The sequence below is a fragment of the Phasianus colchicus genome, chromosome 1, assembly GCF_987193195.1.
Source record: "Phasianus colchicus chromosome 1, bPhaCol1.hap1.1, whole genome shotgun sequence".
Taxonomy (NCBI): domain Eukaryota; kingdom Metazoa; phylum Chordata; class Aves; order Galliformes; family Phasianidae; genus Phasianus; species Phasianus colchicus.
Window position 1 is genome coordinate 30903906 of NC_143436.1, and position 17408 is coordinate 30921313.

The window sequence follows — 17408 nt, forward strand, 5'->3', positions numbered from 1 at the left end:
TCAAGAAACAACTGGCAGCAAATTACAGATATCACAGCCTGAAGTTCTTATGAAGCCTCCCAATTTGTAGACTTGTTTCTCAGAACACTTCAAATGCCGCAAAAGATGTCTCTTACACTGATTTCTAGATTAATTCCATGAGATTTTCCCAGCTATGGTGTTTGTTTTAGAAAGTTAGGATGCAGCAGTTTCTAGAAAGTGGGATGACTTACTTTACACATCTGCTCTTCATGGCCATCAGTCCTTCCCACTTCTGCACAGATTTACAGCACTGCTATTCAATGAGTCTCAGTGTCAGCAGGGTGATGGAACTGATTCTACTGGAAGAAAAAGATGGAATTATCATTTTTTCTAGACTACTCTTGTTCCTTTGTGCATACCTGCTCTGCCAGCATGAGAGTAGACTGGCTACAGGTGTTAATGGCCAGGGCAGGGAAATAATGAAGGCTGCTTAACCAACATGTAGGATTGCATATAGTATATATAAAATCACAGCCACTTTTTAGTCAGGTACCACAGGCATGATGTGAACTGAACTCCTTCAGAGGTCCAGTTTAATGATTTAGTCTCTAGAATCAGAATCTAAATTGGTTTGTCACCAAATCAGTTTGTGGGAAACAACCTTGTGGCTTTGTAGGAAAAATCTCTGTTCATGGCTGAATTAAAAAAGACAAGTTTGGCTGCCTGATACTAAACCTGTCCTCCCCACACAAACTGGAATTATTGGATGTAACAAGAAATTCAGTTTGGTACACTATTTTGTTTTGTCGTTGTGTTTTTTTTTTTTTTTCTTTTCTTTTTTGTTATCATCTAAACACATATTTACTGACTGACTAAAATATATTATTAAAATAATATTCTCATAATATCCATACCACAGGTCAGTTGCTCCGTCTGAAAATGTTTCGAGAGGACCACGGGTCTTGGATGACAATGTTCTTCAGTACCATCCTCTTCCTCTTCATTTTCTCTCACATTTATAATCTATTCCTCATTATGGCAGGGAATATGAGGTAGGTTACAAAGTTGTTTTTTTTTTCCTGTCTGTTTTGCTCTAGATTATATTCCATGGGAAACTTTTCATATTATGCTGCTTTAGAGTGACCAAGAACTTAGAAAAATGTAAATGCAGTAGTATTCACCATCATTTTTTTTTGGGAACTCTTCTTTCTGAATGTAGGTAGAATAGTAATTTAATTGGTTAATTTGCCAAGAAGATTACAGTTTCAGTTAGAAAAAGTGGAATCCTAGCCTAATAACAACAGGGTGCCCATGAACATTATGTAGAATTGCTTTGATTTGAAAGTATAGGTCAGCAAATTTGAAATTAGGACTTAGTAAATTAGAAGTGTTAACATTACTGTTGTGTGTAATCAGGAAATTCAAAAGGTAAAATTAAGAGAAATGGAAACATTCAAATTTAAGTAAAGACATGCTCCAAACATTAAATATGTGGTATAGTGCTGTTTTGATTGCGCAAAATAATGCTTTCTTATCTGGTTTGTTTAAAATATTCTTAAAAATCTGATTTTTTAATTTTTTTTTTAACTCATGAGGTGCTCCAACAGGGTAACATTAAGGTTGATGGATGGATGAACAACTGTCTGTCTGTTCTGTTTGGATTCATTTTAATTTGAGGTTTAAGAAAACTTGCTTTCTCTTGTGCTCAAAATCATTTTGATTTTTGTGAGAAAATTTGCATCATTAGTCAGGCAAAATTAGTTAATTAGACAAAGTTCATTAGATGTGTTGCTTATGAAAAGCAAGAAAGCATGTGAAGAGTTTGTAGCAAGAAGTAAGAAACTGCAAGTATATTTGAGTTGAAGAGCAATGTCAAGTAACTGAATGACTTGTTCTTAAAAAAAATGTCAGAGGTAAGTCAACAGAATCTGATACAGTGTTATTTAATGGACTTTTATGTCTGTCAACAAAAATACACAGTGTATGGAGTTCTCTTAACAGTGAGACATAAAACAAACATTGATTGGGTGTCACTGAATGAACTTGAATGGAGACCAGCTGGGGTAATCGTGTGGTATGAAGACTAATTGTATTGATTCAAGCAAGGTGAATAAAGCAGCGGAATCACTCAGTATTTTAGGAGAAGAAATGATCAGGAAATGATGTGGTAAATATGAATAGGTGCCTAATAATAGGCAGAATAATCCTCCCTGAGTGGAGAGGGTGGGAGCATTGCAGCTTTCTTTTCTCCCTATTTACACAGTCTATTATTGGTACTATGTTAAGATTTATATTTGGTATTTCTAAATCTCCAGGAGCTATAACTAGCTATTAATCAAAGCATTAATTGCTTTGAAAGCTTGGCTCATATCTGGAAACTGGAGTTCATTTGTCCTTGTCAACATTCCCGTTCCTCCTATCTGTTACACGCTTCCATTAGCTGCACTGAGAAGATTGTGTGGCAATCGTTGTCCGAGTTCATGGAAATAGGCACAGACTATTACTAAAATGGCTAGTGTCAGTCGATCTACTGTCTCACTGTGAAGTCTCTCCTTGACTGGAACTGATGCTGGCTTAAAGGTTTGTCATGATCATTTTGGGAAACTGACTATGCTGATCTAAGGAATCACCCTGACTTTCCAAAATCTGATAAAGGCTTGGTAAAGCTGTTTTAGGTGTACATTCTTGTAAAAAGGCAGGTAAGGAACAAAATGTTTCAGTTTCAAACTGCACAACTTAAAACATCAATTAAACCAAACTGTCCTCTTAAAGTCGAGGTAGAACAACGTGCAATACTTTTGAAAATAGCATTTCTTCAACAAAAGGCAAACATTATCAAAGCCAAATACTTCACATCGATATAATAAAATGTTTTAAAGTGTGGATTATCTTTCCTGAGTAAATATAATATTCATGAAAGCCATTTAATGATACTTCTGTCTATGTGTTTTGACACAGTGCCTTACTGAAATGGCTGGTATCAGAGAAACTGGTTTCCAAATGGAAGGTCAGAGTCCACCTGCTGCATGAAGGTTACAGTCTCTGTAGAGACAATCAGGTCCCACACCTATGAGATTCTGTGAAACGCAGGCACACAGAATACATAACAGTTTAATACAAGACTGTGAAAGACTTAAAATTACTTTCCTTGAAATTGAGGGGAAAAAAAAAAAGAATAATTCTTAATGTATTTGCTCCTTGCTGTGTCTCTTGTTCAGCTTGCCCTGTTCACTGCCAGGAGAGTGATTCTGAAAAGTACCTCTATGTCAGACATTTGATATTATTAGTGAAAATTCCTCTGTGGCTCATGAGTAGGAGAATCCTGTGTCTTGCATGTGCATGCCTGTGTAGATGATCACAGCAGAAGTAACATCCTGCTGAGGACTTGAGAAACCAATGCCATGAGTGCTTTCTCTGTTACCATCTCTAAGAAGGTATATTTTACGTTTGTCAAGAGTATTTTTAATAAGTATTTTTTGAAGACATTTCAGTTAATGTGTATCTTAATGTGGTAAAGTTAAAAAGGTTGAATGTGCTCCTTAAAAAAAGTGTAATTGTTGGGACCATACGTTGCCAGGAATAGTGAAAACTGAATAAATTGCTGGTATTTGAATATATGAGAGCTGCCATGAAAGTAATGCCTCTTATTTTATTATGTTGCCCCATGACATCAAAGATAGATGGTGGGTGGTATGGCAGTAGACACTGAACCTTCCTGACACTATCTCGTTTTGGTTTTTTTGCTGTGTGACAGATGGCAGTAGAGGGACAGTCCAATAAAATTGGTGTCTGATATGAAAGTGTGGATGAAGCAAAAGTGTGTCATTGAATTACTCCATGCAGAAAAAAAATTGCACCCATTGACATTCATTGATACTTGCTGAATGTTTCTGGAGACCAACCAGTGGATGTGAGCACAGTGAGGTGGTGGGTGGTGCATTCCAGCAGTGGTGACAGCAACTATGGGTCACCTCCACCGTTACAGATTTTTACGGGTGAAATGCAGGCTCTTTTTCACTGCTGGTGAAAATGCACAGCTAATGGTGGTGATTATGATGAAAAAATAGTAGTGTTGTATTTTAATAATAATTAACAATTAAATGTTAAAGTAAACAATAATGAATAATTTAATAACAATTTGCTCTATCAAACAGTGTTCTTCTTTACTTTGTATCTATTTCACTTTCCATGGAAATAAATAGGCTTTTTTTTAAATCACTTTTGAAATGACCTATGTTTATCAGTGATATTTCTTTTTAGGGACTTCACAGTTTATTACATTGACCCACTGCAAATTCGGTTTTTGCTCTTTTAGTCGGAGTTGGTTGAGGAAACATATTTCAGAAGCTGTCTGACAATGATCTGTGACTATTTTTGCTTCTTATTGCTGGTAACAACAAGCAGAAGCCTAACTGGGCACAAGGCCTGAGAAAAACAGTGTTCAGCGGAAAATTTCTCTGTCAGGATCATGGCAAACCTTCTCACACTGTGGAAAACCAGACTATGAAGACAGAAAAAAGGAAAGAATGTCAACTTTATGCATGATAGTTTAACCCAGGGCTGAAGATAGAGTTAAAATTAAAGCTTTTGCATTCAGGCCTCATCTTACAGAGTCTGTGTCACTGAAGTGCTAGGTAATTGTAGCTAGGGGATTTTTTTGCTAAGGATGTTTTTCATTACTTACCAAACCATTCCTAAGTACTCAAGAAGCATGAAGTGCCAATGCAAGACATTACTGACAAGTATGTGTTACCATATGAAGGCACAGGAGAGTTGAGGGACAGGCTTCAGGAAAACGATAATTGATCTAACTGGTGGAAAAGATGTGGAAAAGAGAGGTTAAATGATCCAGAGGTAGGAAGGTTCACTCATTATTCAAATGGTTTCAAGATCTGGAGGATGCAGCAGCACAATTCAGCCAGAATAGAGAAGCAGTCAACTGGAAAGCTGGACCTGTCAAAGCTGCTATGAGAGCAAGATGTAAAAAGCTGTTCTTCGTAAGTGAAAGTAACATTAAGGAGTGCTTCATGCTCAAGTAAGGAGAGAAAATTTATTTTACAATAGTTGCAATACTTGGGACACAATAAAAACCAATTGTAAGGTATCAGAAAAAAATATTGTGTGTCTCCAGAGGCTGAACTGTGCAGTGGGAATGAGGCCATTTAACTTCCTCTGCAATTTGAGATATTGAAGTAGTGAGAAGGGCATTGCTGAGTACGTATTTTCAATGGGTGTGCATCTACATGAGCCACTAATACAGTTCACGGAGAGGGAGATCTGGTACACTTTGGTGTGATGCACATCGGTCCAAGGAAATACTGCAAACTGTGCGGTGGTTTAGTGTGCGTGAACAGAAGTGCATTGTCAGAACCCTGAGGTCTGTCATACTTGTGCACTATGGTACTCTGCGCAGTGTGCCCATGAGGTCTAGCATACAGACTAGCCAACATCTAAAGTGGCATTATAATAATAATTTTATATTTTATTATGTTTATTTTATATCACTCGTTATTCAAACTTCGTAGCACCAGCAATAATCCATCTTTGCCTGATGCATGGAAAACTAGAGCTGTGTTGGGCTATTGAATTCTAAGGGTTTCCCCAGTGATATTCAGATCACAGCTATCAGATCCATTCAGGTGTTACAAGGACACCCTATGCTACCTTACCAGAGATCTGATTTCTGCCACTCGTCTTTGGACTTCCAGCCTTTATTTTTCAAAACAGTGTGGCAATGACGTTCAAACCTCGGGTAGTGAAGTCAGCTGTCTGGCAACTTCTGCATGGTGCCAGTAAGCACTCTCACATTTTGTGCCTTCTAACCTGAAAGTTTGTCTCAGGGCAGTCCAGTGGAATGTAAGATACTTACCTTGCATTTTGCTTCCTGCATTTGGCCATTTCTGATTTTTGTTTTGGAGACTGAGTGATATGACTGAACAAACTAGATCAGGATTTCATTAAAATTTAGGCGTTATACTGTGCTGATGAGAGCTGATAGAATTTTAAAAATGATGACTCTACAAAGATCTCGTCTTTTGAAGTAGATGAAGATCTCTTTCAGTCAAAAAGCCAAAAGCAATGGAAAGGAAGTAGTTCCCCCCTTTACCTTTTATTATCTCTTGTGTTGCAGAGTGACCAAACTCGCAGATGTTTCCAGAATCCCCTCCCAGCCCATGCACACAGCCACTGCTGGAGGACTGATAAGCATCACAGTGGTCTATTCTGTGTTTCAGTACTGTATGTCCCCAGTACCAGTCTTCAACAAGGCATGCTGGTATTCAGTTCCAGCTTGGTTTCACAGGTAGAGAGGTTCTTATCTGCACAATGAAGCTTAATATAAATGTATTGTGCAGTGCATGAGGACTGCCAGGTGTCACAGAAAGTGTCCCTGTTGTGTGGCAAACCTCTGAATCCAGGGCCTAAAGTTGTAACACTTACCAACACTTTTCAGTTCAGAGGTTTGTATTTAGATTTCAGTGCCCATTTAACCTGTCCAGCAGACTGGGGCCATCTTACATCAGAGCACCCATCTATTTTAATCATAAGCATAGGCATGTACATGTGATTCAAGTTTTACTTATTCTAATTAGTACTATCATGACATCTACCAAATAATTTTGGTTACTGCCTGAAGTCTCATCAGCTTCTGACCCTTTGCAGTGAGCTCATAGAGCACTGATTAGCTTTGTGGTATCTGAACATGTAGGATGAGTCTGGCTGAGATGCAGGTGGAAGCTGTGTTCTCTCTTCTATGAAAGCAAAATTGAATGCTTTTTTGAAAAGTGTTTTGTGTGTTTATTTGTGAACCAGCATATTAGATTCTTGGAATTTTGCAGTGATTTTAGGAACTGAGAAACCTAGAAGTTGAGAAACTTTTTTTTTTTAAATTTAGCTCTGTATTATAAGCTTTTTTTTTTTTTTTTTTTTTTTTTTTTAATTAAATGGGAAAGATGCTTTGTTTGCAGAGGAAAGGAAAAAAAAAAACATCGGTAGTGTTCTGTGAGTCTGCGTTTTCAGTTTCCCAGTGAATTCCAAAAAGGCCCACGTGGTGGCAGCAAAGGGCATAGTTTAACAGCGAAAAGCTATATTCAGCGCAAGTTTTTTTTTTTCTTCTGGATTTTTGTGTGTCACAGCTTCAAGGTCCCTAATTTATATTATTCTCCTTTGAAGGAATTCTGAGTCTTCAGCTGTGCAGGAATTATCCCTTATTTTTCTCTTTGATATATAATTTTATGTGCTGAACGTGTTGAGATAATCTAAATCAGTACCAAAATGTATTCAAATTTTTCCAACTGTATTGCATTTCAGTGGAGCATGTATGGCCTAAAGGAAATCTCTTCTCTTCTTTGAGAGCCCGTGTCACTAAATAATGCCCTAATGTTTAGAATTATTACACAGTGATGTATTTTTCATGTGACATCCAAAAGTCAGAGTTGTAACTGCTTCTCTCCCAAATGTCAGCTGTCTCAGATGAATCAATTTTCAGCTGACCATTGGATGTTGAGATGCATCATTACTCAACATTTCAAAGTGTCATTACAGTTGTAGAAGCCAGCTATTTTTCTGTTGCTAATTGTGACATTACAATGCCTGTAATACAGGGTTGTCAGAATTGTCTTCTTTGAGTGCTGGATGTGTCAAGAGGAGGTTTTGAGTGAATTTATTACCTGTACTGTCAATGGGTTTCAGTTATTAGTATAAAGCACTAGGAAAAAGTATAGGTTGGTGAGCTTGTATCTTTCCTTGTAGCTTACTTCTGACATAGAAAAGATGTGAAATTGCAATACAGTTTACATTAATAGCAAAACTTCCTTTAATTGTATTCCTTTAATTAATTTTAACTTTCTTTTTGAAGAGGACTCTGTTTCAGTGATTAAATGATTTGGGATCCAATTCCAAAGATTCTGCAGTTGAAGAATATGTAGAAAGAGGGCTTGTATTCCATTTAATAAGCTGAAGCAAGTAAGCAGCTATGTATGGTTTTTTTTAAAAAAAACAACACATGAATAGTTTTCCATTAAATACTTTTGTCTGGAATCATTACAGTTTTGCTTCCTCTTTCCCCTATTTTAATTCCTATTTTAAGAACAAATAGGAATGTGTTTTACTAACTACTATTATTGTTCTATAGAACTACAAGGTCTATGTGGGTCTGTATTTGTCTTCCAGACCACTTCCATAGGCATGTCTTGTCTATCCAGTCATGTTTCATGACCTACATGTTGGTGTTTCCTTTGTCTGTATCTGTTACAGTCAGATTTTTATACCACAGTCATCTTGAAGGGCAAAACATAAACTATCTTGTTTTGTTTCACTGTACTCTGTTGTTAAAGCATCCAGCTAGAGAAAAGATCATAATATTTGTCCCTACTCAGTTGGTAAAGATTATTACATTACACTGTGACTTTCAGAAATGTCAAGCTTTTGTGAACTGCTGGAAGGAAGGGTTTCAAAACTGTAAGTCTGCTATCCTGTTCTCAGAGACTAATCCTTTGTGGGCACTGTGAGTCTTTCCCAGAGAGTATGCAGAAAATGGGGACGCTCTTGGAAGGCACATAGGCTAACATGGACTGTGACAGATGCACCCTGTGTAAAGATATAGAGAGCAGAAAGTTGTAAGAATACAACTTTTACAGTACTGCTCCAAGAAAGCAGATGGCTGCAGTCTTTAAGTGCTCTTCAGGTTAGGCTTTTCATTGCAGGTTCTCATCCTAGCTGAAATTCTAAGGCACAGGTGTCTAGGGAGACTGCATGAGCAAAAGCAACCACATTTTCTAAGGAGCTGTGATTGAAGAGTCTCTTGAGTCAACATCAGTACGTGAAATTCGAAGTTTACTTAATTTTTTTCCAAACAAGTTCAAGCTTTTTTAAGCTTTATAGCTATGTTTACTCTCAGCCATATCACCTGGTAAAAAGTACCTCTTGGTTCCATGTGATAAATCTGCCATATTACTTCTAACTTCTGTTAAGTAGCTTCAACAAGCTGCTTCTTTTCCTGAGCAAGGAAGCACCAGAGCAAAAAAGAAAAAAAACCTTTAGGTTAGCTGTAATTAGAAGATGATAATTCTGAAATCCTAGGCCCTTGAAAGACTGAAAAATTAATTCCCCAGTCCACATTCTTGGTGCAGGCAGAGGACAAAGTAGGTCTTGGCAGATTGCTGAATGACTGCAATAGGATCCTCACAGAACCCGGGCCGGGTGGATGTAAAGCAAGCTATAAAAGAGATCCCTTATTCATAAAGAAATCTAGAGATCCTGCTTGTGATCAGAAGGATCACAGCCAAAAAAACTGTGGTACAGTTGGAGCTGTGTTATTATAAAGCATAATGCAGGTAGATCAGTCTGAAAGCCATACTAATCAATGATGGAATGACTGAAAATTATGCAAGTCTAACCATTTTCCTGTTAATTCTGTGGGGTGGCTTAGGTCAAACCATAGAAATTTAAGTTATGGAAATCAGTTGTAGAAAGAGTTCTCCATCAAGACATAGGCAGAGGACACAGACTAGCAGTTGGGTACTTGTCATGCTTACCATCTATTTCAGTTTGAGTGGCTGATAAGTGTTCAGGTGGGAACTACAGTGGTTGCACTATTCTAAAACCCCCTTTCTTTAAGTGCTTTTTCTCCATTCTAGTGCTAATGGCTGGTTTTAAGAAGCTTGTCCCTGATCAGAGATGCCAGAGGGAAGAACTGTAAGTGCTGAATCCAGCCAGACCTGTTAGCTATGAGTAGGAACTACAGAGGGTGCTGGCAGCTGTCCTGGGATAAGCCGGTGAAGGACAGCAGCCTGTCCAGCACCTGAGGGGCTGCAGGTTGGTCAGAGAAGCAAGTAGCCCTGAGGCTGTGACACAGATGTCCTGTGGTGTTGCTGTGGTGACACTGATGTGACTTTGGGAATGTCTGAGGGCTGGGTAGACTGATTCCCCTTTCCTCCTCGCAGTATAAATTCACTGTGCTGTATATAACTGACTAAATGAATTGATGATGGCATTATGTCGTTGTGCCTTATGCAAATATTCACTTATACCACTGTTATATATTTCATATTTTCTTTTATTTTTTATTAGGGTATTATGATTGAAAACAATCATTTCATCACAAATGAAAACATTCAAAGTGTCCATTGATATTTTGGTACTAATGTGAAGAGTCCATGAATCTAAGCATCATGAGGGAAATGTAAACGTTTGGTTTTTGATGATACAGTAAATTTACCCATTTTTCATGTGTTGTCATTCACCTCAGAAAAAAAAAAAAAAAAGACACATTTTTCCTCTACCCATCCTGTGGGCACTCACTGACATATATTTTCCTTTTTGAAGGGACAGGTAATGGCTATAGCACTGCTTTGTTTTTTTTCGTACCAATCTGGATTGAATTGACATGTAGACACAGATAGTGCATTACTTTAATTACACTATGACATTGTAACTGCAGTGCTGTCTGTTGGGATTTGTGAAACTTTTCACTTCTGTCAGACCTCTTGCCAGTTGAGGAACCACAGCGTTCCTATTGTTCACGTCTTGTTTTCTTTGCCTGTGACATAGAAGCGTTCAGTCTCCCGGAGACTGAAATGCTTTGCTCTAACTCAAACTGTTAAGTTTCAAAAAAAAAAAAAACAAAAAATCAATGATCCCTGTCTAATGTTAGTAGGATCCATAGCAGCTCATGAGGTGGAGCCATTTGTCTATAGGTAATCATAATGTAGGAGGCTGAAGGCCCTAAGAAACCTGTAGGCACATTAGGATGTAGGCCTGTCAAAATGACTTGGGTGTCTTCTTGTGTCTTCTTTCATAAGAAATCAGATCCTTGGGTGATGTTTTCTCAATATAAACTAAGAAATCTGTAAAGCTGTGATCTGTACTTCCAGGAACCTTGTTCTTTGCTAGTAATGAAAAGCTAGCATTGGGCCGTATCTTCTGCTGGGCAGTCTCTTTACAACTGCTGCCATTCCCTGCAAAAGCCAGTCCATTTATTTTTTTTCCCCCATTTGTTTTAGTTCATATGAGGACATACGCATAAACACAAATACAGTTTTAATAAAGAAGAACTTAATAATTAGTGCTTCCACTTAAAGCAGATTTTAAAGAAGGAAAATGCTTCTTGGCACTTTTCATCCCTCTTCACTTTGGCTGAATCCCTTCTAAGATATCAAATACCTGGAATGTAAAAACATGTAGTGCAGCTGCCATTCTAGTGAGACATTTGCTTGCACTAGGTACTGCTGCTGTATTCCGCTTTTCTGGGGAGTAGACGGCCCACCTGTCCCCATCATCTCTGCCAGCAATGGAGTAAGTGGGAGCAGCAGATGGGCAGGCAGCCTGTTTCCCAGCCTAGTGAGCCTGCTGCACATGCAAGCCAGGACAGAGAAGATAAAAAGTTAGAAAGTAGTAGTTTCAGAAGAAATTTTGCAGGCATTTGTTTCCCTGGGCGGCAGCAGCAGCTGATTTGATTCAGACACATTTGGCCCATGTCCTGCTACTTGCTCCCACAAGGGAACAACTGAGACAAAGTCTCTGTTAGTGCCCTTCCCCCGGCCCTCTATGTATTTAGTGTCTCACTTTGGAATGTGGCTGCTTGTGTGAGCGCTTAAGGTAGGCTGTTCCAGGTTGTGGCCCTGGTGCTTGTGGTTAAACTGCAACATGTGGTTTTTTTTCTTCATCTTTTAGTAGTACAAGCAAGAATAGAAGAAAACAAAATATTAAGTTTGTTCTCAGAGAATTGTTTGAGTTTATTCAAGCATTCACAATTGCAGTACCCCCAAAAGAACATGAAGTTATAAAACGTATTTTGTAGTCGTCTTGGAAAGTCAGAGCACAGAATTTTTTATAGAAATGTCGCATTTTAACAAATGATAATTCATGTCTCTGTATAGCTTTATCTAGTGTTATAACCATCAATCAACCTAAAACTACAAGTGTAACAGAAATAAATTGCCCATTAAAAAGACCTATTTTTTTTTCAGAATTTGGTATAGAAAATATGGTCAACAGAAATACTGAAGAAGTTATAGGTGTTGTTTGTTTTTGTTTTTAATCTCTTCCTCGTTTACTCCTGCACTGCGTGGGAATTGAATTGCCAGGTCATGGCCTGAACCAGTGATTGAGCACCAGGTGAGAAGGCATCGCTAACCCAGGGAGCTCAGGTGTAGGTAGTGCACCTGAGCAATTGGAAGGGTTGAAGCCTGAGTCCACCTTTTCTCACTCTCACTTAAGGGTTAGCAGACAAGGGAGAAGTATCTCTGTATAGAAATTGTGCTTTTCTCAATCTGTTGCTGGGTGTTGGATAGGATGAGCTACTTTTTCTTATTTGTCATATTCAATTGCTCCATAGCATTTTTACCTCAGTAGAAGACGTTGCCTTTCTTTACATCATTTCAGATGTATCTGTTTTTTCTTCCTGCTCTCAGTCTTCTTGCCAAATCTTGAGTTCTTTAGTTGGAATACCTGCTGGATGAGATAAGACTCTTGCTCAGTATTATCTGCAAAATTCTGCTTGCTTTTTATTCAGCCTTTTTCAAAAAAGCATTAGCTTTAACTCTGTTGTTTTGAGATTTTTGAGGTGAACTGAATTCTTATGTGCAACAATAGCATCCGGAGTTCTGAGATTTGACTTACTGCTTGTTTTTACTTTTTATTTGTTCTCAAACTGTATATTGTGTTGTTTCAGCATCCAAACGGTCTTCATACTTGAATAAGTTCTTGAAAGTTTTCTTATATTGTCTTATGGTAGTGATTTCATTTATCTTATGTCTGCTTGTGAGCTTTACTCTGTTTCTAACTGCCTGCTGGTAAGAAAGTGAGGTCTTCAGTAGTTCACAAATTCAGGTTCAGATTAGGACATTGCTGTACAATTTAAGAACTTAAATGATTAACACATTCTTCTAGCTGGGCAGCCAAAACAGCAATTACAGCAGATCAGTTAGTTATCCAGAATAATAAAATTGTGTGTGCTTGCTATAAAATGTTTACAAATCCAAAATTCTTCAAGAATTCAAAGACCATTTTGACTAACGTACGCATATCTACTTATGACAGTACTTCACAGCAGAAGAAATTGCTAAATTCATGAAAATAATTTGTTATAATACATATTCCCACGGCTTTTTCCGTGCTACCATTGTTCAATTACGTTTAGTGTTAAAGCGTTATAATTAACAAGCCATTTTCAGTAATGTTCAGGCTAATTGGAGTTACATTCTCAGAGATGTTTGTTTCATCCGTTCTGTAGGATATTCTGTGAAAGGAAGAATAGACATTGTATTTTAGAGCATCTTGGTTGTGTTTGTGTGCGCTTAGGAGTGGATGTCCATACATCTGTAGAGACAGGAATAATAAAGTTACGTGGTATTTTTGAAATAATGGAGCAGCTCACCATCTATTGATGTATGCTTTTGACTAAAGACGTTACTGAATTATATTTCAAGATCTTTTCTTTTAAAGTCAATACTATCCTTAATGCAGTTCACCTGTCTTAGAACAAATAAGTTTAAAAATAGCTGAGCGTTAGATTCCAGAATTCTGCGGTGAAATAGTATTCAAATATATGTGCAAAAAGGTTAATGTAAACTGGGATACGTTTTCCTATGCACATTTTTTTTTTTTTTCCATGCAAGATTTCCTACAGAAAACTCTTGAATGCTTTGCAGATAGATTAGAAATATTTTGCCTCCTACCTGCTATCACCTGGCAAAGGGTAGGTTGGGAACTTATTTTTAGAGACATTTTTATTGTAAAAGAATCAGCATGACTGTGGCAGAGAGCACTGCTGGTTGTAAAAGTTATAATGAAGTGTTGAAAACCACACGGTTAGATCCTATCTAAATGGAAGCAACCTGTAAAGAGATTTGTGCTGAAATGTTTTTCAATGACATAGGCTTTGAAAAGAAGAGTAAGGACACACAGTAGGTTCTGGTTCTTTCACATGATCTATTGTAATACTTCATTGTATTTAATGCATAATGATAACTGAGAACATAAATTTATAAAAGTTATCAGCAGCTTTTGGCAATTACAATTAGCTCTCTATTGTTTAAAAAATGATAATACCATGAAAAGAACCTTATTTCTAGCCTTTAAAGCTTGCAGAGCTGAGAAGGGGGGTGTTCCCTTAGCACTTAGCCATCTGAAATATCAGGAGGGTCAATTACATTCTGTACTTCATAAGGCTCAGTAGGGGAACTTACGCTGCATTTTTGTTCTTGTCTTAGATCAGCAGAGGCCAAGACCTCGCAGGCTCCCTGATGCCTCCCAGAGCAGCAGCTCTGCTCCTGAGCAGTGCATTGGCAGTGATGGAATCTCACAGTTTTGGTTCTGTGACACCAGTTATTAGTGTCCTCTGTGAACTGTGCTTCTTGGGCTTGATAGCAAGGCTGGCAGGATTGGCTCAGGGACAGAAAAAAGGAGGTGTTACATTGTACACTTCAGAAATGTGCCTCAAAAGCCTGGAAGTTGTGATGGTTAAAATAGATCTTTTCTGCTTGCCTCTGGTCATAAATAGATGAGGTCACTTGGAGCCACAGAGGAATCTTTTAGTCTTGTTCTCGGAGTTACATTGCTGATAATTAAAAATTGCTTTCTCAAAAAACTTACCCTCTGGAAGTATTCCCTGCAAAGCAGAATTCATATATGCATTCAAAAAGATGAGCATGAGTTAGGACAGAAAAAATTACTTGCAACAAAAAAAAATCCTGCCACTAATTTGAAACACTTTAGCGATAGCATAACACTACCACAGCCAATCCATCTGTGATCAATGCTTGTAACTTAGAAACTTTTTAGTTATCTCAGGTTGTTTCTTTTCCAAGAGTTGTCTGCCCTCCAGGGAATGGAGAGTAAATGCTAGATTGTCATGCTGTCAGAGTTAAGAACAAAAATCCTATTGCTGAAAGCTTCCTGTTTCTGTATCCCAGAATGTTTCTGCGCAGTGGACATTAAGATCTGGGTTCTCTCTCTTCTGCCTTAATATGCAGTGAATCGTAAGCAGAGTGCATACAGTGTGAGAGAGATTGCTTGAGTTCTTTGTAGCCATTTGCAATGCAGTATTCATCACTAAATAAATTTGGTTTTGTTCTGTTTACCACAAAATAATGCTTAGGTTTTACATATTAAAAATGACAGGGTTAGGAAATTTGAATTGGTTCTAGGGCCTCTGTGGTTCTTTCTGTAAGTATTCCTGTTCTTTTCTCTCAGTAGCTGCATAATCTTTCAAAGAAGAACACAGAAATTGGAAATGGGGAGACCTTGTGTCTCTTAGATGCTCAAGAACCATCTGTAAGAGCCTGTCTAGTGGTCCTAAGATAAGTAACTCAATCTTTGATCAGTTGACCTGTATTCATGACACTTTCTGTCACCTTGTGACAAAGGCAAAATCCTAGTTTTTGGGGTTGCTCAGGGTTCTGCTCTTAACTAAGTAACAGGTTTTGTCTCTAAGACCCCACCCGGAATGCTATGTTCTGTTTCTGGGCCCCCAGCAGAAAGGACATGTTGAAGTGAGCTGAGAAGACAAGGCTCTGGGGAGACCTTATAGCCACCTTCTGGTACCTAAAGAGGGCCTACGGGAGGGCTGGAGAAGAACTCTTTGTCAGAAAATGTGTTGTCAGGACAAGAGGGAATGGTTTTAAACTCTAAGTGGAAAGGACTGAGCTTTGAGCAACCTGGTCTAGCAGGAGATGTCTCTGCCCACAGCAAAGGATTGGAACTAGATGATATTTAAGATTCCTTCCAAACAAACCATTCTGTGATTCTGTAAGATACGTGAAAGCAAACGGAAAAGGGCAACGAAGCAGGTAAAAAGGCTGGAAGGTATGTCCTGTGGGAAGAGGTTGAGAACTCTTGGATTGCCCAGTCTGGAGAAGAAGAGGCTGAGAAGTGACCTCATTTCTCTCTGCAACTTCCTGAGAAGGGAAAGTGCAGGGGGAGGTGCCAGGCTCTTCTCCTTGTTAACTGATAACAGGACGCTCAGGAACAGCACAAAGCTGTGCCAGCGCTGGTTCAGGAAAAAACTGTTTACTATAAAAGTGGTCAAATACTGGAACAGCCTTCCTGGTGAGGTGGTAGACACCCTGAGCCATTCAAACCAACTTTGGATAATGCCATTAATAATATGCCTTAAATTTTGGCTGGCACATTCCAAATCAGCTGTTCTGTTCATTGGATGTTGTCTTCAGTGAGATAAAAATTCGTTTTGTGCTCATAAGAAGCTGGTAGTTGAGAGTCAGTGTTGCCTTTTTATTTTCTTGTTTCTGTATGCAAAACTATAAACTATTTTGAAACTATACAAGGAAAATTAAGACAGCTAGGGGGCACTGTGGCTAAACATTTGTAATCTGTCTTTTAACTGGTACTGATTTACTTGTCTGACATAAATTATACTTCAGAATTAACAACAGGTTTAAAGATGTCCCTCATGTATTTTGCTGTTCCTAGAACACATCTACGTTACTATTAAATATATGCTATTTCTGTTCTCGAACTTTTGAGCAAAGAGTAAAAACATACAGAACTAAGTATTAGTGAATTCCTACAAAATATTCACTGTAAACCATATGTGAATTCTCAAAAAAAAAAAAAAAAAAAAACAAACCAAAAACAAACAAACAAAAAAAACACTTCAAAACTGCATGTTTTTAGATGTTGAAATCTTCTATCTATTAATCACAGTTGTTTACCTAAACAAACATGTATAACTAGGGATACTATGTCTGTGAAAGGAATGTCAAGGTAATCTTCCAAAGAAAGATTCCAGATTTTGATTTACTGAGAATAGCAGATTCTGAACATGCAAGCTTGGATTTAGGATCAGATCTTGTTATCTAGATTTCCTCAAGAAACGCCCTAGCCCTCATATGGCCTCATACCAGCTGAACAGCCTACTGTAAATCAGTATTCATATGAGTAAAATAGACTGAATCTGTCCATAAGTAAACTGCTATGAGTTAGAAAGTCAGGTGCCAGTTAACTCTAAATCACAAGGTAATCTTTGCAGAATATGTGACTTATGCATAGATAATGGAAAAAATAGGCTGTACAAGGTCTTTCTTTGAATGTACAAAGGAAAGTATATTAAGATTCTTAAGGGCTGTGCTGCAATTTAAGGTAAGTGATTGAGTGCTGGCTTTTGTTTCCTGGATTAAAAATGGTGAAGATCAAATAAAGCATTATATTATCTTTCATGATTCGAGTGTTCGTGATTATTTTTTTTTATTGGGATTCAGCGTGGCTATACATATGGTTCTTTAATGCAAGGTTTACATCTGACATGTGTGAGTGCTTTTATCTACATAAATCACATACCAATTAACTACTGTTACTTAATTACGCCATCCATTTGGTGGAATCATTTATTTATCCCACCTAATTTGGTTTGTGCTGGTTACTGTTCACAGTTGTGTGGTTCAGCTGGGATTAGTTTCAAGCTGTGTGTTGCAGCTGCACCATGACTCAAC

The 17408-nt window shown here is 37.9% G+C and overlaps 1 protein-coding gene across 2 annotated transcripts in view; it reads left to right on the forward strand.

The window, feature by feature from the left end:
* Positions 1-17408, forward strand: part of TMEM117 (transmembrane protein 117) — a 199759-nt gene that overhangs the window by 33894 nt on the left and 148457 nt on the right. For both annotated transcript variants that reach the window (XM_090137909.1, XM_031589562.2), the window contains exon 3: positions 881-1013. In XM_090137909.1, the coding sequence (XP_089994035.1) occupies positions 881-1013 (133 nt within the window). The remainder of the gene's footprint in view (positions 1-880; positions 1014-17408) is intronic.